At 37.1% G+C, this 26,907-nt stretch overlaps 1 protein-coding gene across 1 annotated transcript in view; it reads right to left on the bottom strand.

Annotated features, from left to right (window-relative positions):
• The window catches only part of CCSER1 (coiled-coil serine rich protein 1), a 306,541-nt gene that overhangs the window by 187,005 nt on the left and 92,629 nt on the right, over positions 1–26,907 (bottom strand). Inside the window, exon 4 of the mRNA XM_042870546.1 lies at positions 13,327–13,438. Within this exon, the coding sequence (XP_042726480.1) occupies positions 13,327–13,438 (112 nt within the window). The remainder of the gene's footprint in view (positions 1–13,326; positions 13,439–26,907) is intronic.

Raw genomic sequence — 26,907 nt, 5'->3', positions numbered from 1 at the left:
TTTTGTAAATGGCCCCAGAAATAAAATAATTTATCCATGCTGCTTTTTCATTCATTAATCCTCTTTGCAAAGTGCTTTGTGCTACACAAGTCAAAATCTCTAATGTCAATAATGAGTAGCAAAAGAGCGAGGGAAGCAGGAAGACTGAACAAAAAAACAACATTGTCATATTGTACATTTAAAAGCTTCTGGTTCAAACATTCCATGTTATTTAATCTTTCTTCTTGGAATCCTCTTTAACTATCAACCCAATTTCTCTTGTATACACACAGTGGTTTGCCATGCTGAAAGACATTTAGATGTCTCCACGGTGACTGAAACCACTCTATTATATGTATTCAGTGGTTGCTTTTTCAAGAATATTCTATTACAATAGCTGGAATCAAGACTGTCCAGTTCCATTCAAATTATGGATTCCCTGAAGTATATCAGCCACTCATTATAAATTCAAGTTAACTTTCATAAATTTGAAATTTAAAAGTATTTAGTACATTTTGTTATGTACTATCACATGAAAAAAAGTCATATACAGATAGTACAAAGCTGGAAACAATAAACACTGCTTTAAGCAGGTGAATTTTATTGATTGCATCTTCAAATATTAGGATAAACAAGCCTTGATAAAATCAATATTAAAATTCTCCATTAGAATGGGGATATGACTCCTTTTCTGAGACTTTCTGAACTCTGGTTCAGCTTAGTAATTCGTTTTTGTAATTGGCTTGTACCAAATTCCAAGCTCTCTAAATGTATTTCTGCCTCCTGATGACAAAGAAAAAATGATGTCTTTAAGAAACATAAGAAATTTGTGAGGATCAATTAAGATTTATGATTTGCCTTTTTAAGATTTATTAAATAAAACTTTTCGGGTGTTGTTTCTGTACTGTATTTACTCTAGATTATAATAGCATTATATAAATTTAAAATGCAACAGAGCTGAAGGGTAGAGAACTTGATAATCACTAGAAATAGTAAATAGTATTTATTACCACACAGCATAGTTGTATATGATAACATTTCAATTCAATCTGATATTAAAGAAAAATATATTAGGTATATACTAACTATATTTTATACATTTAAATAATTATTTTCTTTAATATCAAAACAGAATTTAAAAAGTAAAAATCCTGCTTCTGAAAAAGTGCATTCTCATCAATTCATATATACTACCTTCTAGCTTCACCATTAGTTCTCCCTAGTAGGTTGTACTGTTGTTTTGACAAGAAATAAGTGACTTCTATTCGGCTATGAAAATACATGGCGTGTTTTTATGTTTTATAATACAATTTTCTGTACTAATTATTAATTGTAAACTCTGAGAAAATGATACAAATAGATTTAAATAGGATCACAAAACTAAGGCTTAAAGTACAGTCTCATCAATAGGGTCCACTACGGAACCTTACTATAGGACAAAATAACTTGTCATCACCATACAATTTGTACATCTGGCAAAAAAGACTTCTATTTCTCCTGTTTTGGCTTTATACTGTGTGTATTAAATGTTTAGATAGATACAGTCAAAATTACATGAAATGATTCTGAAAATAAAGGAATGCCTTCTGTTCTTTGTTCTCATTATATTTGTTTTGAGGCCTTGAACTGAGGTCTCTGCCACATCTGCTCCTACTACTGTCAGGAGAGGTGAGTCCTTCTTAACTCAGTATCTTCTGAATTAGTAAACTTGGCTAAAATGACATATCAAGATTTATATTATAATAAAGGATATAGTAAAATCTGGAGGAGCAGGTTGGTACGACAGAGTTAAATGAACACTGCCATATTTTCTGTTAAACACTCTATAAATTGCTGTATAAACAAACAGATAGCGAGGCAGATAGGTAGCTTAGCCAAGACTGCAGGTAATAAGCATGAATGATAAACACACAGGAAAATTTACCTCAAAGCTACCTCTCTTACTTTTCCCCTGCCTGGGCTTCCCTTTGTTTTTACCTCATAGCTCAAACCTAGTAATTCCTTTTAATTTTCGTTTCTCTTCCTTCTCCTTGTTTTGCTCATGCCAGGAATCTTCCTGCGATCTGAGGGATTTGCTGAACATAAGAAACAGCTGATATTGGAAGGAGGAAAAAAAAACTGAAGACAACAACAACAAAAAAGAGAGAACTGCAGGTTAATTGGCAGCCCATGCCATACTTGGATCTGCTTTTGAAAAAACATCTCTTCTGTCTAATATATTCATGCTTCTTTTTAGTCAGACATCTTAATTTGCACAGGTCAAAACATGGAGCTCTGTGAGAACTTCAGAAGTCTGTAAATGATTTAACCCCAGTGCACTACTGCAATACCCCACATGACTGCTAAAACAAATGCAGATAAATATTTACATCTTGCTAATACTTCTAAACATAATTAACTAAACAGTTCAGCACAGAAAGAAGTAGTTACAATACAAGCACTGTTCTCTTTCCCAGCTTCTCTTTTTTTGAAACACTGAACAAAGTTCACGTTGTATACTGCTGATACGGAAGCTCTAAATCTGGATTATAAATAGGTGGAAATATTTGTAAAACATTCTGCTACATATTTAATCAATGTTTTAGCAGCAGCAAATAGTTTTGATTTGCAACAAAAACTATAGAAAGCTATATATTACTCCATTGTATAACCATAACGGAAAGATTAAAGTAAAAGCAAAACAAGTTACAATCTTTCTTTGAGCCAAAGGACTCGTAAAATGAACCTGTTGTGGGTAACACACGTAATACTTACAGGTATGGCATGGGAAAAGAAAAAAAGCTTCCCTCACAAATTTCAGTGAAATGTACCATAGTAGCCACATGCCTGGCCAGGCATGCTCCTGAAACAACCCAGCAGCATCCTCATCCTATACGACACAAGGAAGAACTCATATCTGTTTCATAGACATACAGGTAAATTTTGCAGCATATTAACTGTTACTTAGTACAATAATTTGGTTTTATAACGTTATTTCAATATACTTGCAAATTTCTCTCTCAAACAAACCAAGTGCACCAACACTGCTGTCCTAATGTGTTAACACAGCATTCCTTCAGTTTTACCTCCTCTGCTTCCTTCCTGCCCATCTCCTAGCTTTCCTTCTTTTTGCTGTAGGTGTCTTATATCGCACAAATGCTTGGCCACTAGATCAACTGGAAAAAGCCAAGAGAGGAAGAAGAGAAAAGAAAACAGCAACACTATCACTTCACCTTTCTACTTACAGCCATTCACCTCTGCATTCAGCAAATCCATGCAAGTAAATCAGAATGTACTCAATTCTCAATGTAAACATATACAGAGTTACTAAAATCCATACTCCCAGAGCTACTTGTAAGAACATTACTCGTAAGAAAATGTAACTACAGGAACAAGGGTGATATTGTCTCCATAGCTTCATTATCCCCAGGAAAGAAAGAAGAATGAAAGAAACAATTAAACAAAGGAGCTGGAGATGATGCTAAGAAAGCTGTTCTTAAGATTGTTTCTATGCTTTCTCTAATACCTCTTTTCACTCTGCAAGACAGAACAAATCTTGCTCTTTAGGTTATGCACACTTCAGTTGCATCTCTCCTCATCTCGTTTTGCAAATTAAAATGTGAAATCCCACTGATGGTATGCTAAAAATAGCATGGTCACCTCCTCCCTCCCCATACAAACATGATGCGACAGCAGGTATGCACAGTTTTCATGCAATTTACATGTAATTCATTCCTTCTTCATTATTTCTATATTCCAAGAAGCATGCTGATTCAATTTGGTTTACTGCAGCAGTACTCCTACTTAAATCAAGATATTAAGATTTTCGTTAGCATAATATTTGCTAACAAAGTTGATAAAGAAAGCCACTGTGCCGGATGACGGTTTTTAGGAATGTTCTACAAAGTACACGACTTAGAAAACCCCCTCGATAAAATTGGTAACACCATCACAAGGAAGTTTTTCACTGATCATATTTAGAAGAATATCTGAGTATGTTTTCACTGAAAGGAGACACTGAGTTAAGAACATACTCCAACAGCTATAACGTACAATCACAACTGCAAATCTACCTAGATGTCCCTGACATCCCTCCTCTTTCCCCCATCTTTCAGTGTGAATAAGAAATTACCAAGAAATTCTGTTCTTTGTTATGCTTCAGAGATATTATCAAATTACTATGAAAGTGAAACAAATATATCACTGATCTGTAATCTGTTCCCCCCCCCCAGTTTTAATCTACAATGCATTTCTCTAACCAAATAAAGTACTTCAGGCTTAGCATTGCATATACATATTGCCTTCATATTTGTTTCCCATTTTACAATGCTCTAATTGTTCACAAATAATAACATAGCTGATTAATTTTTATATTTGAGCTGCAATTATGCTTTGAAATCTAATTTGTAAGGACGAGGGATTAACTTTAATACAAACACTACACACTTCTAAATTACAAAGCAAATTATCCTCTTGGTCCCTTCTCCCCCCCCATAACCACCTCAGAACACCTCAAACTGATATTTTTGCTGCAATAAAGCACAGGACCAAACCTGGCTTAAACTCTCAGTGAGACGATAAAGCTCACACAATCACAGGTTGTGGCTCAAACATGACTTTAATTACAGCTTAACAACAGCAGATGCCTTTACATGCCAGAAAGTACAATTCTGTTTCTGGAGCACTTATCTAATATCACACACTTGCAATTAATTCTGCGCAAGCTTGAATCAAATAAGTTAAAAAATATTTCTGTCTCAATTTTACAGCCATAACTTCTGTAAGTTCTTAAAGTTTTGGCATACAAGCAAAGGGAGTTAATAGTCACAGCTGGCACTTTACTCATTCTCCCACCTGAGTTAAATGGGCATTTGTCTGGCATTCTCAGTTCTGTATTTTTAAAAAACATTACTCTGGTGAAATCTCACAACGATTGTAAATTCTCTTTTATGCAAAACTAAATGCATCAAGTTTGCATCTAGATGCAAAACTAGGCATCAAGTTTAACCATGCATGGGGTGTAATGCTGCCTTCATAATTGCTGTAGTATGGTATATGAATAGATTACCGAAACATGTGTCCCCTCCAGGACTTCAGTAGCTGCCACATAGAATAATGGAGAGAACCATAATTTATTGAAATAATACTTTTTAAGCAACACATGCTACAATTTAGAAAATCAACTTGTTAGATGTAGATCTCCAGATAAAATAGCAGACATCCACTTGCACAGCCCCGTTCCAGCTGCTCAGTCTCCTGGAACCTCTCAACCATTCCTGATTGCATTGCCTACAGCAATGTTTCTTTTTCAAGGAGTCAGGTAGGATTAAAGACTCCTAATACATATACAAAATCATTCAAATATTAGCACACAATAAAAAGCTCAAAACTTAAATTCAAACAAACGTCATGTCTAGACATAACTAGGTACTGTTACATTCCAATTAAAATGTATATTCTGAGTGTTTTGCAATGAATACTCAAGGACATTAACTTAGGCAAGTTGTTCTTATTCCTACTACATGTTTCAACACAACCCAGCTCAAGCCAGTTGTACATATTTTTGATTTTGCACATTAAAAGATAATTTAGCAAAAAGCCTCCTTTCTGCAAGTTACTGATATTTAGTACAGCACACCACCACTGTTTTCCGAGTTAAGCCTGTGCATCACTTAGCCAAAGAGACCAGGTGTTGGTTGCTGCGTTTGAGTTGATTCTGTCTGACTCATAATTTTCAGCGATTTCAAGAAAGCAGAATATTGTAAGCATTACGGTACAACACTTATTCCATTCTTGAACCAAATGTACATTGAGCACTTGCCTTTACCTATGTATCTGGGGTGACAGTTGGCATTGTTTCAATTCAGATCTCTAATTAAATACTTCAGAATTACTGATTTTGATGTATTTTATTTTGGTAAGTTTCTGGAGTCAGAGTACAAGTAAAATCACACGATTAAAAATATGGCAGAAATGTTCAGTGGAGAACATGATGATTCACAGAAAATGAAGAAAACAACCATGAGAATGCATTGATTTTGATTTAAATTAGGAATAAAAAAAAAATTAATTTAGGTTTGGGCCGATGTGGATGATCCTACTCTGAAAGGCATTCTCATTAGCTGTACATGACTAAAAAAAAAAAAACACTACAAAATTACAAATTTATATAATTTTAGGTATATGGGTGGAACAAAAACATCTTTTACTGTAGCTTGAGGCTAAATCAGAGTCATTTTCTAAATTTAGTTTACTGAGAAAATATTTATTGCATTGACTTCAGATCTCATTAAGAAATTGTAGCCATTGACGCAATTATGTTGCCCATTTCTAGCTGATGAAGCTGGGGAATTCCACGTGGCCATAATTACAATATGTCCAGTTTGCATAGTTCACTATTTAAAGTCAACTTCAGTTGCACCCTCTGCCTATTTAAGCTATTTTAACTATTTAGTCTTCAAAAGTTCTATATATTTGTAACTCAGACACACCATCCTTCAGCAGTTACATTCTCTACACATCTTCATTTCCTTAATTTTCTTTCATTAATTATGATTAGCAATTGTGAGAATCCTTCCTTCTTTTTTTGGCTGAAAGCTTGCTTCCTGAGGTATCTCTTGTGATAAGACTCTGAGTGATTCGCTGAGGAGGCAAGCGATGGGTGCTAATCATGTGACAATTGATATCACTTTGGGAGCATTTGAAATCCCTTCCTCCAGAGCTGCTTGCCTCTGGAAGAGAGTGTTCAGGAGTGTTTATTGGCAGAAGATCTGGCCTGTGACTAAACAGCTCCAGCTAGGTATGGGAAAATTGGGGAATGATACCATCATGTTCTGTGAAAAACAGGATGTAGATGGGCATCCCTTCTCCCTCTTCTCTGCTGGCAAGGCCCAGAAGTTGGGAACAAAGGAGTTTCTGCTCAGACCCCAGAGCCAGAAGCTGCCACTCCAAGGAGAGCTGACTCAACCACCTTGGGTTTGAGCTGTCACTCCAAAGACAGCTGACTCGACCACTTTGAAACCACTGAAAAGGGGCCATCATCACCATGGTCACCGTTGTTGTTATCATTGTTGTCGTCAATAGAACAACTCTGCCTGACGACCCACCACTACCGAAGATCAAAGACTGAACTACGAGCCTTGCTGGATCCATGGTGGTGACTATCTCCCTCTTGCATCCTATAAAGACTCCTTGCTTCTTCTTTTCTATTGCCCTCCTTCTCTTCCCCATTACCCTAATTCATAATAGTGTCCGTCCTCCCCTTCCCCATTTCCCTAATTAAGATCTGTAATAAACTGGTCGGACCAACATTTGAACCGTTATTTGTTTATCTCACGCCGGTTATATAGATAATAAAAGAACCTCCTCTCCCTCCTATAAATTGGAGCGAGACAGCAACACAATGATACAATGCAATAGCCTTATTTTCAAGCAAGCACAATTACTCCAACATGGGAATACTGTAGCATTCTTTACCCTCCATACTTTGACTCAGTTAAGCACCTTAATTAATATTCCACACCTTCAACTCTTAAAGAAATACCACTGAATGCAGTCATATCAGCAATAATTCAAATACCTTCTGAGCACTTGCACAGGATAACCATAGAGACTGTGGAGTCCCCCTCCTTGGGCATCTTCAAAAAACTGTCAAGATGTGGTCCTGGTTAACGTGTTCTGATGTAAATCCTTATCTAGTTTGCTTTTCTGCAAGTCTTTCTTATGAATACCTGGTTACTGAGACTGACAAGAAACATGAGAACACTCTACATCAGATACATACTTTCTGCCTTATTTGCTTTGCTGTACCATCTTATTTTCTTCGCACAACCATTAGCAGTTTCGCAAATGTACAAAATTCATTTTCCTACTGTCAGCGGCAGGAAACAGAAAACAGTAGAAATAATAGAATACAGTGTGTTATTGGTTGTTTTTTAAAGCAAACAAAAGAAGGTTACCAATCTAAGCCGCCTACTGAAGACATTCATGTGATTGGTTTATGGAATAGCAAATAATTTTAAAAAAAAAGAGTAAATATCCTATATTTCCTATTTTCTGAAATGTTTTCCATTCTAGAAATGAGTACATGAGTAGAGTGAAATAACTCATTTTCCCATTATGTGCAAAAAGCACATAATATACACTGATGTACACTGAATCTACAGAACTGTTATATCCATGAGTTATAGTTTGTTTTTCCCTCTGCTCTACTGCAGAGAGAAGAGAAATTGGAATAATCAAAAAATGAGTTCTGAATCAAATATAACAGCTTAATGGTGCCTTTTAAATAAAGTTGATTTGTTCTTTATTACATTGATTACGTTTTTATTATCAATTTGTTACATAGTGAATGTACTCAGTTATATATTTATAATATGCTCTTCTTTCTAGTATAAAAATTAAAGGTTCAAAAATCTAGCAGAAAATATTTTTCCAAGAGATATTTACGTCTTCAAAAAGAAACTAGTATTTCACTAAGTTAGTAGTTCACTAACTTTAACAAAGGAAACCAACATCTATTACTATGAAAAACACAGTTCATCCCCTATTTCTTAACTAGGATATATATAAATATTCTGAGGTAAGAAATACATTAACATGCAAAACCCATCTGTTCACTAAGGCCCCCATTAAAGTCACAGACCCTACCTTACTTCAGAAAGTACCTTCCCAGACATACCTACTGCAATTTCCATATCTGCAGATCGTCTGTCATGTGAGCGAGAGACAGGCAGCACTTATACTATGTTCCACAGACAAAAGAACAAAACAACAAGGAAATTTCTATTATAGTGTGATTTAAATTTACAAAGAGAAACAGCTGCACAACCACCAGCAAAGGAGGGGTGCTACAGGGTACTGTGAGGAGCACAAGTGCCAGGGAGACGAAATGACTGTGACTCCACCACATTGCTATGCATAGTGAGAAAAAGCAGAGGAAGTGGCTCGTGAAGAGAACGGGTGAGAGCACGGAACAACAAAGAGATTGTCATGTGCACAGCACACCCTTCAATGCCTGAGCCCACAAGAGTCAGGTCCACCTGGTTTCCCAAGAAAGAGCTCCAGTACCTACACACGAGGCAATTTTTGGAATGCATCTGGCCCTTACATAAATATATTTGATTCTTATCAGTTCAGTAAGTGATTTTGATGACACATGACAACTGACAATATAAGTATATTGCACTACAAACTCCTTACCCAATTTTGAAGTACTTGCTTTGAAGAAATTGATATAAATTCTATCCCTTACATATCACTAAAATGCTACGCTAAGGATACTGCAATTCAGCTGATGTGTCTTTTACTGCTTCTCATCTGACTTGGAACCACAGCTTTCAAATCAGTCTATTTCCAGAGCAACAACAGGCACCCATATACCATTAGTATTACGCAAGGAGTGACGCATGTTTTCAGAGCAGATCATCACAATTGTCTTGGAAACTGAAACGGTTCAATCATCTTTTATCAGATTGTCCAAACGAGTCTGAAAAGCATTCATTTCACACATTACCAAAACAAGCCTGCTTGAAAAGACTGTCAAACCAGATACAAACCTTGCAGTGGGGTACCACAACCTGACAGTAGAGGATCACTCTTCATGTCATTCTTAGGGGCAGAGAAAAGAACAGTCACTTCAAGGGGAAAAAATTATTTCCAGAAATTTATCTAAGTACTATATACATAGAAGTAAAAGATGGAAGGAGAGAAAAAGGAAAAGAAAACCTGCGAGTGAAAGAAATAGTAAAATACTTCTTTTTTTTTTTCAATTTCCCTTGAAAAAAATTAGGCGAGGCTGCAAAAATCAAAAAGCATCAATCAGTGTCTTCAAATGTAAAAATTACATTTTCACAAATTGAAGATCAGACAATTAGGGAGTTTGGTTTGAGCTGGAAGGGACCTTTAAGATCATCTACTTCTAACCACCCTGCTATAGATAGGGACACACCTCCCTCTAGATCAAGTTGCTCAAAGCCCCATCGAGTCTGGCCTTGAATGCTTTCAGGGAGGGGGAATTCAAAACTTCATTGGGCAACTTGTTCCAGTGTCTCACCTCACTACCTCACAGTAAAGAATTTCTTCCTAATAATTAGTCTAAATCTAGTTTTTAAATTTAAACCCAGTTTAAAACCATTTCCCCTTGTCCTGTTGCTACATGCCCTTATAAAAAGTTCCTCCTCAGCTTTCCTGTAGGCCCCCTTCAGGTAGTAGAAGGCCGCTATAAGGTCTCCCCAGAGCCTTCTCTTCTCCAGGCTCAAGAGCCCCAACTCTCTCCGCTTGTCTTCTTCATAGGGGAGCCGCTCCAGCCTTCTCATCATTTTTGTGGCCCTCCTCTGGAGTTCTTCTTGTGCTGGTGGCCCCACAGCTGGACATAACTCTCCAGATATGGTCTCACAAGAGCACAGTAGAGAAGCAGAATCAGCTCCGTCAACCTCCTGGTCACACTTCCCTTGATGAAACGTAGTCATCACCATTAACTATGCATTTTAGTTGGCGATTAACAAGAACCTACATGCTTTGCTTGTAAAAATCTCATTAGTGGAGTCTTTTATTTCTCCAATCCTGACATTATCTAATCACTGACACTTCAAAGAATTCTGCGTTGCTGCTACCATTTCTGGCATAATATTTTGCTGGTTAGAGTAAAATTACATTAATCAAATACAGTGCATTATTTAAAGTCACTGAACAGCTTCTGTTTAAGTCCAAATGTCATTAGTCAAATACTACACAATTCACACTAATGGTATTTTTTCCTCACTCAGGCATCACAGTCTCTTGTGTCCTGAAAATTTTGCATATAGTTCCTCTAAGGTTTGCACAGTTGTTTTTAATTATTTGCAACTTTTTATTATCTGATTTTCATTAATATGTACTTTTTGTGTCTTGGATTATACGTTGCTTCCTTACATAGTTTCAGAAAGCATTTTGACATACTCTGACATACTCTGTCCACAGTCCTAAAACTCAGCAATATTTGCTCATTGCTAGAGAGCTGACCACTGCTCAATCTGTGTGATATTCAATTTTGGGACAGGTAAGTTATAACCACTGAGGTACATATGCAAAAGTAAGCATAAAAATCTAAGCATGAAGGTTATTAGGTCATTTTCAGTAAGATAATTACAAACGCAAGTAATTACAATTCATCTGTGCAGATAACATGGACACTGCACTACTGTAAAGGAAATTCGATGTGTGTCAGGAGCTTCTTCTTCCTTAATGTCTACAGTGGAGAAAAACAGACGGCACTTGGATATTTAGACAATCTCTAAATCTTCAGTTGTAAACAGGTATGGGGACAAAGATCTGCATGCATAAAGTGACAAGATAAAAATAAATGGGACACTGCTGCTTCACAGCACTTCATATCTCCATAAAGCAATATACTTCGTCCACCCTACAGTCCTACAGTTACACTGAATGTTTAGAGACAGTTTACTGAACTCCTATTAGAACATGTAAAACTCTTCCAGAAAGATGTTTGTTTCATTTCTAATATATTTGTAAGAAATGTGGGTTTAAACATGACAATACTGTTAACTAAGCACAACTTTTTTTTTTTTTTTTTTTTTTTTTTTTTTTAAATGAAAGAACTCCAGAGCTACAAGTTAAATTTTTAGAAGTGCAAATTGGAGCAGAGGCTACAGCACGTTACTTAGATATCTGAGCATATTATATACGTCTAATAACTTAAATAACTTAAAGGATATCACTAGTCAGGTTGTAAAGAATAAAATAATAAGTAAAAAACAAAGTATATTAACATGCTTGCTAATACCACAAGCCAAAGGGGAAAAGGAGATGTTATCGTAAAAGTCTCAAGTACTTGTTAAACACATAAAGGACCTTCCTTTAAATTCATAAGGGATTATGAAATGCTGAAACTGCTGATAGTGGAGAAAAAAAGGCAATAAAATAACAGTGCAAGCTTACCTTTTAATGGAAATGAGGCAAAAACGTACTATATTGTTTGAATTAACCACAGAAGTTTGTATTTCAGCATAGCTACTCTGCAGCCTGTTGCCTTCCCAATCTTTTCATAATTAGAAAGCCGCATAACAAAAACATTCAATCAAATAGATGCTAAGAGTATTTCAGACATTACTTCACATATAGGTGACAGACAACGTACTACGTTAAATTTTGAAACACATGTAGACTAGGAAGAAATGGTTCTATCATCAGACTGAGAGGCCACAATAAGTTACTGACTTAGGCCATAGACCTGTACTAAGACTAGACGTACATGAGGAAAAGAGACTTTATACCTCCTGTTAAAGACACTGTATAACTAATAACAGATGTGGCAGTGCAAACATTTCAATCTGACCCAAAGGTTTCAGGTCTAATATCTAATTCACTGAATTTTTGACGGTGTGGGTTTGTTTTGTTTTGTTTTTCCGTGTCCAGCTTTACATTCATCAGGATCTCCAGGACTTTCTCCGCAGGGCAGCTCTCAAGAAGTTCTCCTCCCAGTTTGTATGCATACCTGAGATTGCCCTGAACCAAGCTCAACACCTTGCACTTGGCCTTGTTAAACCTCACCAGGTTCTTGTGTGCCTGCTTCTCAAGCCTGTACAGGTCCCTCTGGATGGCATCCCTTCCTTCTGTTGTATCAACTGCGCCACACAAGGTGAGCTTAATCCTACTATCCAGGTCATTGATAAATAAATTGAAAAGGACCAGACCCTAGACAGACTCTTGGTAGACATCACTCATGACCGGCCTCCACCTGGACACAGAACCATTGACCACAACCCTCTAGTTCTAACCATGCCAAATCTCTCCACTTTAGAAACAAGAATGTTGTATGGGACCATGTAAAAAATTGTTAGGGAACAACCAACCTGTCTGATATGTTTTGGGTATGATTTTTGTCTAACGTAAGATACCACATTATACTCAATTTCTTAGAATTTTCATGGAAGATCACTACCATATTTTTGAGGATGTCATCATACCTTATAACACAGTAGTAAAAAAAAGGCACTGAAAAATATTGAAGTATCTCAAATGAGAAGACCATTTAGGAACTAAGATCTTTCTAAAAAGCAACTGAAAACTGAGATGAATGAGAGGATTATTTAAACAAAGGCAATCACTCTGCTAAGCCTATTAAAAAGTAAATTTTTCACAAGATAAACGAGCACTCTTTTTGTATACTTCATTATCAAAACCTTGGATAAAAAGGTAGACTAGTGAGAAAAAGAAGCAGCCTAGTCACAGGTCAATTTCTGTTTACGGAAACACTTAAGCGTAACCCCTAGTGAAACAGAAATGAGGTGCATAAATGCATCCACAAAAATGAAAATACCCTTTGTTCACATTGCATTCATAAATGATCATGTTATTTGAATAACTCACTGTTTAGACGCTTCAGGTTTTGGCATCTGTTCTTTCTTCCTTGTATCCGCTGTTGGGGTAAGTACTACAGCAGCACATGAGACTATCGACTGGTACGAGTCTTCTCGACAAACTGCAAAGATAAAAATCCCAGTGTTGAAGTGATCTCAGGGTGTATTTTAAATGCTGAAAGAAAAAAAGTATACATGTATGTGTATACATAAATATATACATGTAATAAGTCATGCTGTGATGGCCCAAAACAGAAATGATTTTCCAGACTTTGCTGTAGTCATCTGTGAAGGAAACATTACTGTTTCTATATTTCTTAAAGTGGCACTTCTATTTCCCATAGACTGGTATATCCACTCTCATTTTCTAAGTTTCACCTGGCACAACATATGATGTCAATTTGCAATATCTCTTCGATCCACGTGAGTCCTTAAAAGGACATGTATTTCCAATTCAAAATTAACATACGATGCACTTCTTTCTTCATCACAGATTAAAAATGAGAATAGAAATTAAGGAGAATTATAATCTATTTAAAAGAAATTCTGACAAGTAGTTTTTTGTCTTACATCTCATACTTTGAGCCAAAAAGGCCAAATCCAAGTGGTTTAGGAGTGATATCTGATACTTTTATTCATATTTTCTCTTAATACAAATTATTTACATATTATAGTGCTAGTTGATATGACTCAGATGATATTTACAACTAGAAGAACAACCACATATTTCAATTGAGCATCTGGCTCAATTAGAACTAATAAAAGAACACCCAGAAGTACCTGACCTCCATACAAGCAGCTATTCTTGTTAGAAGTTATACATACTCCAAAATCTCAGGTGTAAATGTCACTAGTAATATATCAGCACAGCAACCACACCCCCCTTACTGCTAGGTGTTTCAAAGATAGAAATTTCCTGTACAGCCAAGATGTACCTTTATGTACCAAGCAGAATTTGGAAGCAAATGCTCATTGCAGCAAATAAACCACACCAGTTTCCTATATTATACATTTATGGTACTATTTTATGTCGTATGTGAACAAGAAGAAATGTGGTGATTCATCTTTTAAACAGATCACATCATAATTTACATGCATAACATACACCACTATGTAGGGTTTACATGTGCGTATACACAGCCAATAACATCAACTGTAACAAGGATGACTGTCACAAGTTCTCAAGGATTAAAAGCCGGGAAAAACCTATTTCACATTTGTACAAGGTAAATGACTGTAAGTAATAGGACAGAAAAGGATTGAGTATTTAAAATAAAAGTCTGAAATGTGTACTTTTGTTTTTTAAAGTAATTCTGAGCCATTTGGTAAGAAGCACGAACATCCTAAAATTGGGCTTCTTTTAAAAGGAAGAAAATCTTTTTTGCAGAGTACATGTAATTATGTCTAATGCATTTTACGTTCTACAGTGTTTATGGCCATTTGTTTAATTTGTTTAATTACTGATGCACACACTGTGCATGGTAGACACATAAGATGACTAGTAGTGAAACATGACCTCCCATATTTTGAAACCAGTGTTACTCAGTACTTGATCATTATCACAAACATCCATCCCCCAAAACATGCTGATACCAAAAGAAAACTTGCCATACTGCTTACAGGTATGTAAGAGGAATATATGTTACAGGTTCCTACACAGAAAAATGAGGAGAGAACTAGTGCAAAATGCATTGAACTAGAGATATTACATAAAAATAAAATAATTTTATCATTTTTGTCCTCCTATCTTGCATTCAACCAGCAGATGATGTATTATCATGTGCCATTTGTTAGGTACAAAGAAAAGCACAAAGTAGTATCTTCTCACTACAACCAATGACTGAATATGTACAAATAAAAGCATTTATATAGATTAGACTCTTTGTTTATAGACAAAGAATTGCAAAAAGTTAGGTTTGTCAGAGGGCGATACTGAAATTCAACGCCTGAATTTTAACCTGATTTTTTTTTAAAAAAAAAAAAAAAAGACACAGCAAATAATTATTTCCTTTTCTTCTTTTTCTTTTTTTTTTTTTTTTTTTTTTGAAAAGTTGTGACACTTGACTATCATGTCATTAATTTACTTGTAAAAGGTCTGCTGACATCACATAGCACGAGAGAGTACGATCACACACAGTCCATCAAAGCAGCTTTACAAAAGGAGATAAAACAGATAATTGCAGGTAACAAAGATGACACTGCTCATCTGCCAGCCTTTATAAAATTTCATGAATGAATTAAAATCTAAAATTGCCTTTGTTTAATAATTAATATTATACACGGATTGTATAATACCCTAATTTACAACTAAAGAAAAACCTGGGTCATCTGGTGATCTGCGTTCGTGGAATTTATTATCCTTCCATTCAAGACAGAGATAAGCTTTGGTACAGCTTTTGCAAGCTGCTGTGATCCCTCCCTTTTATCTCAAGCTTCAGTGCTAACAGTCACAAGTCATTGTGGGATAGTATAATTAACTAAAATGTCACGAATAGTGACAGCATTTAATTTTTATCTACTGGAGTGCATTCCTTTATTATCTGTTCATAACGTTCATTAAAATAATGAGAACGTGCTTGAATGAAGACTCATCTTTAACAATGATAGGGATGGGGCTCTACTCTATTAAGGAAACTATTTTCATACTTCAAACTTCTCTTCAGTCTCGTTTCTTTCATACGCTTTTTTTTTTTTTTTTTTTTTTTTTTTTTTTAAATGTATCAGTGGGCAATGTTACCACCCAAAAAACCAATTACTGACTACTACATTTTGGACTCTTTAATCTGAGTCTTTTAAGATTCCCAAAGTACTACAAACATCATAATCTCAAACCAGTACGCTAAAAGATTACCCCTTTTAACCATAATCCTCTCAAGTGTCCAGCTGGCATTTTAAAAGACAGTAAGAACTTTACAAATTTATCCTTACCACATGAATTTGTGAAGAACATAGAGAAAGCAAATATTTTAATTACTTGAGCTGGTATTTGAAAACCTACCAATCACCAATGTAAACAGCTGGTCCAGTCTACAACACTATTCCTGAAATGACCACACAAGCTCATTCTCTGCCTCTTATCACTACTCCTTATGAACAAAAACAAACAAGATATCACTCACGTGGGAATGGTAAATTCATGTAGCTAGTTACCTTACCTCTTTTACTTCATATTTTCCAATCTTCATTTTTCTGCAACTTTTAGTATTGTTGGAGATGCTTTGACTGATTTCTGCTGAGCATTTTGCCACATAATTATAATCCTATCTTGGGATATTACATGGAAAGTTCACAAAATTCCTCATTACAGTCATTCATCTCACCCTTCCATTTTGTCCTAGCTCCATGCTGTATAAAACCAAGTTGCCTTTTTTTTTTTTTTCCAGTGTGGATAAAACCCATGCCCTTTGCTTGCAGTATGTAGTAAGTGAGGTGAGACATTGTATTATGTGTATATAAAATACCCAGGGCAAAAATACAAGTAAAAGCCTCTACATTTGTAAATCATCCCCAAAATCCTTACTTTGTGTGTATATACACTATAGGACCTCTGTCAACCTTTAGCATTCTCTTCACTTTCTCTTTTCAGTTGCAACAAGATCCCAAAGTGGTAACAAAAATTGCTTTTTGAGACTGAACTACTGCTAGGTTTGTGTATATCATCCTAAAAACAAAGCCCAGCTCTCTTCTCCACACTGTGTTATAGCTTGCTCCACAGATGATGGAGAAAAAAATAAGATGTGCATACCTCCGCCAGGAGGAAACATGAAAATTGAAGTTACTATTTATTTTTAATTAGCAATGGCTTCATCACTTTATTCAGTTTGTAGTGTTGGAAGAACAATTGCTGTTTCTTTTCCAAACAAGCACTACAAGAAAGTAGCAACCTCAGATTTACAGAATAATGGTTAAGGTTGAAGGAGCCTCAAGAGACCACTGTCAAAATGAGAATGATTTTGTACAATTACACAGTAGCTAAATAGTTGTGCAAGTCAAATTAAACTATACTGCAAAACAAATGGGGCAGAAACTTTCTATGGAGCGGGAGCATGAGAACTTCTTGTGTTTCTTCACACTCGCAGCAGCCAGATATTCGTAGGAAAGGTAAACAGGAAAACAACCTATGTACATGTTTAAATCCAAGTCCATCAAGCCCAAACTCTGCTCAAGCAGGGCACCCAAAGTAGGGCACCCAGGACCACACCTAGGCAGCTTCTGAAGATCTGCAAGGAGAGCCCACAGCCTCACAGAAGCACTTATTGGTGTTCAGATAGAACATCCTGTGTTCTAATTTGCACCCACTGCCTCTAGCCTGGCACTGGGCACCACTTAGACGAACCTAGTTCTGTTCTCTTAGCATTCTCCCACCAAGCATACACATGAATAAGTTCTCTCCTTTCTCTTCCATAGGCTAAACAGTCTTACCTTGCTCATAGAAGAAATGCTCCAAATTCATCATCGCAGTAGACACGTGTCAGGCACTGTTCAGGAGCTCCATGCCTCTTTTGTACAAGAGAACCCTGCACTGATCTCAGCATTCCAGGTGAGGACTCACCGAACCTGAGAGGAAGGATTGCTCACCTGGACCTGCTGGTAACACTGTAACTAATGCAGCCCAGTATACCATGGGCCTTCTTTGCCACAAGGGCACAATGCAGGCTCTTGGTTGACTTGTATCCACCAAGACTACAAAGGACTTCTCCAAACAGCTGCCTTCAGCTGACGAGCTGCCAGCATGCACACTAGTGCCTTTGTTTTACTTTCCTTGGGTTGTTCCTCCCCAGATGCAGGACTTAGCAATTTCCATTTTTGAACCCCAAGAGGTTCAACAAGAGCCCATTTCTCCAGGTATGCATGGCAGCACGACCCTCTAGATTACCATCCACTCTCTCTCAGTTCTGTGCCCTCTGCAATGTGTTATGCAGTTAATGTCTTCTGAAAAAGTGGGTAACTCACATGCAAGCAAGATGGTATTTTCGCATGTGATGGTATTTTCCAGTAAACCTGTACCTCCTTGATTCACAATTCAGTGATTGCATAGACTAGCCAATAACTATAGCAAAATAATACAACTGAAAGGACATCTTTACTATGCATTATCATTAACTACTAATATCCTAATGAAATAAAAGATACATACCAACTACGAGTCACATACAGGACAACTCCACAGAAAAAGAAAAAAATATATTTTAACTTCATGTAATACCATCACAAGGGATCACTACTGCTTTTAGAAGTAATTCCTCCCCAAATTCAATTTATCCTTCAATGATTCACGCAGGTTTTTTCTTCCATTGCCAACTGTTTTAAAACCATATATTTATCACTAAGAGTGTTTAAGAAGCTCCAGAACATCATTCACTATCGGAATAGATTTCTGCATCTGAAGAAGAAAAACAACCTTTTTTTTTTTTTCTTAGCTGTTTCTCCCAAAAATAATAAGAATGACTATTTTCAAGTAGTTTTCTTCTACTCTGGACCAACCAAAAAAATTCCCCAAATAGCAGGACAGTATGAAGCCTTCAACAGCTAATGAATATAACATATATCTGTGAAGAAGATTTTAAGCTCTAGGGACGACAGTTCCAGCAGCTATTCAAATACTGTTGATTGTAGTTTTTCCTTTTTTTTTTTTTTTTTTTTTTTTTTTTTTCTCTCTCTCTTTTAAGAGGAGAGAGAAAAATTGGCTATTACTACTCAGTGTGAAAATAGCCTCCCTCGACACAACTTATAAGTGATGAAATTAACTGCAGGTACTACCTGTTTAGACAAGACAGAAGGGAAAGGTTCATATTCAGCCTGCAGTGAAGCATAAGAGATTCATGATGTAGGAAAATGAAAACACTGAAGTACTTTTGGATTTAAGAGTTGGACACTGACAATTCCAAGAATTTCCACTTGTAAATATAAAATTTAAAATTATCATATTTCATCATTCGAGAAACAGATCAAGGCTGGAAAACAACTCGTGTTTCATACCTAAAAACATTCTGCTTTAGTTAAAAAAAAAAAAAAAAAAAAAAAAAAAAGGCAACCAGCCAGGGGCATGGGAGGTGTTAAATACATTTCCTATCAACTACCAGTGTAAGAAACAGGAGACTGAAACACAGGGAGCAATATCTGGAGCCAAATTATCTAACTGCACATTCTTTTTAACTACCGAGAGCTAGAAAACATGTTCTAATTACTCTAGAATGCCAATTCCCAGTGCAGACATTTGCATTTTAGCATGCTGTTTTTTAAGGATGTCTCTGCTGCAATGAGGCTGAGGCAATGAGCTGAAGTGCTCTGAACAACGGACAGGGAAGAGCTGAGAGCCTGGCCCTGTGTATATTCCTCATACAAGGCAAACATAGGAGAACCAAGAACTGTGAAACACTTCTTCCAGTCCGGCCAATAACAACATTAAAAAGTACACATACAAATACACAAAAAGGAAACAAGAGGGTCTACCATAAATTACCTCACTAACTTAATCCAGTTCTAAGTATGACTGAAGGACTGAGGGAATAAAAAGGAGCATTTAAAATGGGTAACTCAAGGTTATTTCCTAGGAAAGCTGTTGGCACTGCAAATGGGAGGGTCTTTAAACAAAGTGCATTAGTTGTGATAAGCCCAGTAATAACTGCATTTTAGCACTGTCCTCACCATGTGAATGTGATCTCTTCTTAATTAATTCAGAGTGCCCTTCTCTTACTAGCTCCAAACATCAGCTTCATTAAACACTTCAGCAAAACCAAGTGTATGACTTCATTACAATATTCTCTTTCTTGGCCCCAGAAGCAAAACACAACATTTTAATTCTTTAGTTTAAAGCCCTTAAGCCCAAGGAGTCTTTCAGTCTCTTAAAGGCCACATAAAAGGTCAAGGTGCTTTGGGTCAAAGCCATTTTTGCACCACTAATAAAAAAAATATTTCAATAATAAAAAAGCCTAATTTTCCTGTGCCTTGATCTCAAATTAGCTGACAGTCTTTGGGAAAAAAGGAAACTAAATGGATCTCATTTTTGTTATTAATTCAACAGTTACTCTAGCACCTCTTGTCCCTTAGAAACAGCTGCATTTCACAATATTGGCCAGAATAATACTTAAGAAAGTGAGTGTGACTATATGCCTACAGTCCCCAAATGATTTTCATGTAATAATTCTGCAATAAAACCACAGGCCCAATTCTTAAACACACCACAGCCACTATCCGAAATTCTGTAATAGCAACAATTACAGGGCCATTATGGACAAATGAAATACATTCTAACAGGTTCTCAAATTTCCTCTTTCTTTTATGGTATTCACAAGGGCTATACACACAAATCTGCTTTGTGCTATCAATGCTGGCACCCAGTTGTGAAGGGTACATTGCACAACATTAATCAGAAGCCAGGAAATTCTAACACACTAGAGCATGCGATTATCTGCACCCTTGCATTTGTACCCTAAGTTTGTTTATTGCCACTGCAATAATAGGGCAACAATCATATATGATATTTGGCTCAGTTGGTTCACACTCTATGCATAAGAAATCAAACTATAAGCAGCAGCTGCTTTTTTATCCCTTACTGGTGATACATCATGGAAAGTCATGCCCGTGATGAAACATCAATTAATCAAATAATGATGATGCTGATGGCCTACTTCCCATACACTGCACAGAATCACAGACTGGCAGTGATTGGAAGGAACCTCTATGAATCATAGAATGGCCTAGTTTAGAAAGGACCATAATAATCATCTAGTTTGATAGGCAGGGTTGTCAAGCACTAGACCAAGCGGCCCAGAGCCACATCCAGCATGGCCTGGAATGCCTCCAGGGATGGGGCATCCACAACCTCCTTGGGCAACCTGTTCCAGTGCTTCTCTGTGAAAAACTTCCTCCTAAGGAACAGGATATAATCGTGTCCAACTCCCCTGGCTACAGCAGGTTCACTACAGCAGGTCACACGGGTCAGTGTCAAGGTGGGTCTCGAATATCTCCAAAGAAGATTGTACAACTTCCCTGGACAGCTTGTTCCAGGCTCTGCCACCTTTATAGAACTCCCTGCATTCCTTTATGCTAAGCACATTGTATTGACAGAATGACAGTCATTTGGACCCTTGAGAAGGAAAAGGTAGCACATTTATTCCTTTTCATTCTTCTCCAGCTTACAATTTAAGACAAGCTTAACCAGATAGACTGTGTTTTGCTAGTCATCTCCTTCATCTTGTATAATCTGAGTTTTCTCTCATGTGAAATCTTCAGTATCTTTTCATCCTGTTACCCTCTCTGCAACCAGCGCCTGCAGCAAATTCAGCAGAGATGAAACCCTGTAGCAGCACCAGGAGCAACCATAACTGTATTTATAGGAATCCAAGTAGGTTCATTTTTCAATAGTAACTCCTCTGCACATAAAACAGTTAAAGTATATCTATTTATGCTTAAGGCTACTTTCTAAAATACTTCCTTATTCACACTGAACTACTTAAAGCTAACTTTGGTTCAAGAATCCTTCAAATCATCCTCCAAGCATGAAATAAAAGCATATTCTATTTCCAATAATATGCTGTTATTTTTTCTCAGTATCAAGAAGTACTGCTTTAGAGTAACATTAGAAGGTTTAAAACCACAACCAATCTTTGTTTGCTTTTGGTAACACATCATCAGTCAGAACAACGTCACAGGCTTTAATTTGTTAGCTTTCAGTATATGACATTGTGTTACACAGACATCAATAAAAAGCATGTCTAAATTTATGAATAAATTAATGAAGTCACAATGAAACACTAATAATCTGATTCCCAACAATCATATATAACCAAATTGCAAGAAGACTCATAAATGAAAGGTATGAATGCCCATTAAAACAGAAAGTAGAAGCTTAGTCATTTAGACTAGGATGTATGGTAATCAAGAAGCATAGAGTGGCCTGGGTTGAAAAGGATCTCAAAGATCATCTAATTTCAACCTCCTACTATGTGCAGGGTCACCAACCACCAGACCAGCGTGCTCAGAGCCACATCCAGCCTGGCCTTAATGCCTCCAGGGATGGGGTATCCACAACCTCCTCAGGCAACCTGTTCTAGTGCGACACCACCCTCTGTGTGAAACACTTCCTTCTAATATCTAATCTAAACTTCCCCGTCTCAGTTTAAAGCCATTCCTCCTTTCCATATCACTATCCACCCACGTAAACAGTAGGTGCACTGATTTACCTACAGAAAGGCTTTGAAGGTAATGGAATAAATTCACTTGCAGCACGGAACAGTGAAATCTTTAAAAAATGTATACATATTCATACGGATAGCCAACATCACTGCAATCTTCATAAAGGACAAGAATGAGGATCCAGGAAACTACAGGCCACTCAGCCTCATCTCTGTCCCTAGGAAGGTGATGCAACAACTTATTCTAGATACCCTCTTCAAGCAATTGGAAGAGAAGAAAGTTATCAGAAGTAATCAGAATGGATTCACCACAGGGAAATCATGCTTGACCAACCTCATAACCTTTTATGATGTCATCACTGGTTGGGCAGAGAGGAACCTGATGAGATTCAACAAGAGCAATGTAAAGGCTTGCACCTGGACAGGAGTAACCACATGCATCAGTACAGGTTAGCTGATGACCTACATGATAAAAGCTCTGTGGAGAAGGTACTGGGAGTTCTGGTAGATGACAGGTTAGCCATGAACTAGCAGTGTGCCCTTGTGGCCAAAAGGGTCAATGGTATCCCAGGGTGCATTAAAAAAGAGCACAGACAGCAGGTTGAGGGAGGTGACTTTCCCTGTCTATTCTGCCCTGGTGAGACCACATTTAGACTACTGTGTCCAGTTCTGAGCTTCCCAGCTCAAAAAAGACATCAATCTCCTACAAGGAGATCAGCAGAGGGCTGTAAAGATGATAAAGATGACAAAGTCTGGAGGATCTCCCACACAAGGAAAGATTTAGCAACTTGGGTCTCTTCAGCCTGGGGAAAAGACAATTTGAGGAGAAATCTGATTAACATTTATAAATATCTAAAGGTAAGTGAGAGACAAATGGATGAGGCCAGGCTTTTCTCGTTGGGATATAGCAAGAGGTCAAGAACATATGAAGTTCTGTACAAACAAGCAGAATAACTTCTTTACAGCAAGGGTGATGGAGCACTGAAACAGATTGGTTAGAGAGGATGCGCAGTCTCCTTCTAAGGAGATATTCAAGACCTGTCTGGACACCTCTGTAACCTATTTTAGGGAGCCTGCTTTAGCAGAGGAAATGGACTCTACGATCTCTTGAGGTCCCTTTCAAACCTGCAATTTTGTGATTCCACGTGAACTTAGAAAAAAAAGAACCCAATTTAGTAGCAACTTGTATAAATGAGAATACAACAATAACTAAAAATTGTAAATTCCAGAAAGCTATGTTATTGAGTCATTCAAAACCATTTAAAAAAAATTAATACGCACCCCAAAAAGATTCACTGCAACCTCCTCTGCTGGTAGAACAGTGCTTGGCTATAATCAAGTCTGAACAAAAATACACATTTCAGTCTCAGTGGAATGAGCAAAGTATTAGCTCTGAGATCTGCTTTCAGAGCTAAGCAAAGATTAAAAGAGGATGAAAAAATTTCAAGTCTCCTGCTCTGCCAGGAAGACAGAACTCACACACACTGCTTGATAACCTCGAAAATATAAAATGCCCGTCTGTATCAAAATACTAACCTTACACAGTCAAACATCACAATCTGGATTCCACTGTGAATTCCATTCCCTATCAGTAGGTCTGATCAGCACTGCTGGCTGTGGGAGATTGGTGAGTAGGACTGGTATCTGCAATAGATAGTCTAATAAAATCATCTCACAAGAAAACATCATGGCTTGGGCCCTGTGGATGAACAGGATGCAATGGATGTGGCCTGGGATCACACTCATCACTAGGTTTCCTCATACCAGCCAAGCATGCAAATGTACACATAGGCCGTGGCAAAGATAGAAAAAAGCTCCATATCTGACACCTCGATCAAACAGCTTAAATTAACAGGCTCTACCTTGCAGATATGAATGCTCATTAAGTTCAGTTGGCTCATCAGTTGGGACAACAGCTGAAGCTACAAGAGCCCCATGAGTAAGCTGAAGCTGCAGGCATTCTATAAAGCCAATTACTCTCACAGTCTCCCTGATCCTGACTTTACCCTGAACAATGTAACTACAAAGAAGAATACTGCCTGCAGGAGCCAAATGCTGGACCTCAGTGGGAAGTAAGGTCGACAAACACCACACTCTCTGAACATGGAAGAAAAACACAGCCAAAGGCCCCACAAGGCTTGCAAAAGGTTTTACTGAAAGGGACCACACTAGATTAAAGCATACAGCCATACTCTGGCAACTGTTGTAAGGTACAAGAAACTGGGAAACTCTTGTCTCTTTAGGAACACGGAGAAAATGCTTACAGTGGTTTTACCAACCACAAGAACCAGCTGCTTCCAAGTTACCTTTTCAGACAAACTAAGCACAATGATAGTTTTAGTTCAGTTTTGTCATCACATTCGAGTCTGAGTTTCGATTTTAAGCAGTACCATGCCTTCAAGAAAAGGAGAGAAAGACTGTTACGCTGGCATTTTGAAAGAAGGAATATAAAAAGACCTACAGGGCATTTCTGTAGGCACAATACAAGGCACTGAAGGAACAAGTACTCTAGCAACAATATCTTAGACTGTTACTTAACACATATACAAATGTCAGAACTCAACAGCAAGCATTTTTAGAAGCATAATCTCTTGACTTCACCTTGGACTAGCTGAAATGAAGAATGACAAGGCAAGTAAGATTAATTTATTGTTTGTATTGAAGGGCTGTAGCCACAAGAAATTAATACAAGAAAAAAAAGCTGTAAAAGCACAGATTCCCAAAACAAATTAAGTAAATTAAACCACTACATCAGCTCTCTTTATATTTCCTAAAAAACAAAGCTTACCAGGAAAATGATGTGAGATATTTATGATTTGTAAAGAGAGTGAGATTATCTGGCTTTTTGTTACAACCATATAGGTGTCAGCTAGCAGGAGCCCAAGGCTAGCAGAGCTGTACATCTTCTAAGCCACAGAATCACAGCCTTCGTTAACCACTTAAAAGCAACTCAGTGAGCAGTCCCCATAGCAGCACATTTGTCATAGCCACACCAAACTCATTCATTCTTTCACAGGAGTCACTCCTACACTACATATGAGAAATTTACACTGAACGTTGAAACAACTAAAGAAATCATAATGAAAATGCCTACTATTTTCTCAAATTACTTGTCTTTCTTATTTGTAATAAAATGCAAAGAAGATACTTTTGCGCCATCCCAAAGGTAGGTGATTTTCCTTCCTATTTTTAATTTACTTCTGAGGGTGTAGAGTTCTGTAAGGCCAGAATTTTACTTAGTAACTCCATTCTTGAGTAAACTTCAAATTTACTATGTTCCTAACTGGTATTTTCTCTTATGCACAAAATTGCAAAATTGTGTAAGGTCTTCTTTATTATTATTATTTTTCAGTAAATCTTAAACAATATGCATCTGAAGTGGTTGCAGACCTCTCCTGGGCAAAGCATCAACCTCATCTCTGCAGTTGTGCAGGATATCAAAGTCAATTCTGAAATCTCTACAAGCAGTTTATCAAATATGAGCATGCGCATGGAAGCAGCTGGCAACAACTCATTTGTAAGCACAAAGCAGTGGAGAAAGAAGGATTGTGGGGAGAGCTTCACTCAGTACTCCAGCAGCAAGAACAGCCTTATGATCATCTATGCATACAAGTCTGAGCCAAGAAGAAAAATGAAGAGGTTATAAAGAACAAAAAGAACATGGGATTGAGCAGAATACCACACTCTCCCCACTGTGGGTATCTAAACATGTGCTTGAAGCATGTATGTGAAGGATGAGAGCTGATATGATCTCTGGACAGGAGAATGAAGGCTCTTCAGCTGCTACGACAAGCATAGAAGTGACTCTAGAAGACAACCACAGAAAGAATTTCCTAGCCAGCTCACACAGCCTTTCAAGCAACACCAAGGGAATAGTTAGCCACGTGGCAAGAAAGGTCAGTGGCAGCTATGGAAATAAAACATGACAGTCTGCTGCACCACAAAAGGAAGCAGAATATTAATGTCCATCGATTTTCTGTGGCTGCACTAGCAAAACTTTGACCATTTACACAGCCAGATTTTGCTACACTTAATACATACTTTCCATACTTAACTATACTTTCACATAAATTTACTACATTCCAAGGCCAAGGTTGTCTGATTTGGCATGTGGCACAAGCACATGCTTTGGTTCTCCCAGAAGTACAGTGTTATAGTCCTGATGCAAAAGTTTGAACAGCAGAGCTCAGAGCTGCTGTGCCAGGTTTGCAAGCGACTTGCTGAGTTCTTCCAATTAACATTTAAGTTAACAGCATACATGCAGGAGATAAAGTTTATGCCAAAATACATACATCTGTCTGAAAAGTAATAAAGCAATTGATTTTATTACACCCACTCTTCTCACACTTCTAAAAATTCTGAAATATTAAAAAAAAAAATCTGCACAAAACACCCTTGAAATCCAAAGAAGCTCAGAAGGCAATATTTCTTTTTTATGTACAAGTTAGGTTGAA

Source organism: Lagopus leucura, unplaced genomic scaffold (genome assembly GCF_019238085.1).
Source record: "Lagopus leucura isolate 7727_CA_CO unplaced genomic scaffold, USGS_WTPT01 Super-Scaffold_100004, whole genome shotgun sequence".
Taxonomy (NCBI): Eukaryota; Metazoa; Chordata; class Aves; order Galliformes; family Phasianidae; genus Lagopus; species Lagopus leucura.
The sequence above is the reverse complement of the archived record's forward strand: the minus strand, read 5'-3'. Positions and strand labels throughout refer to the sequence as shown.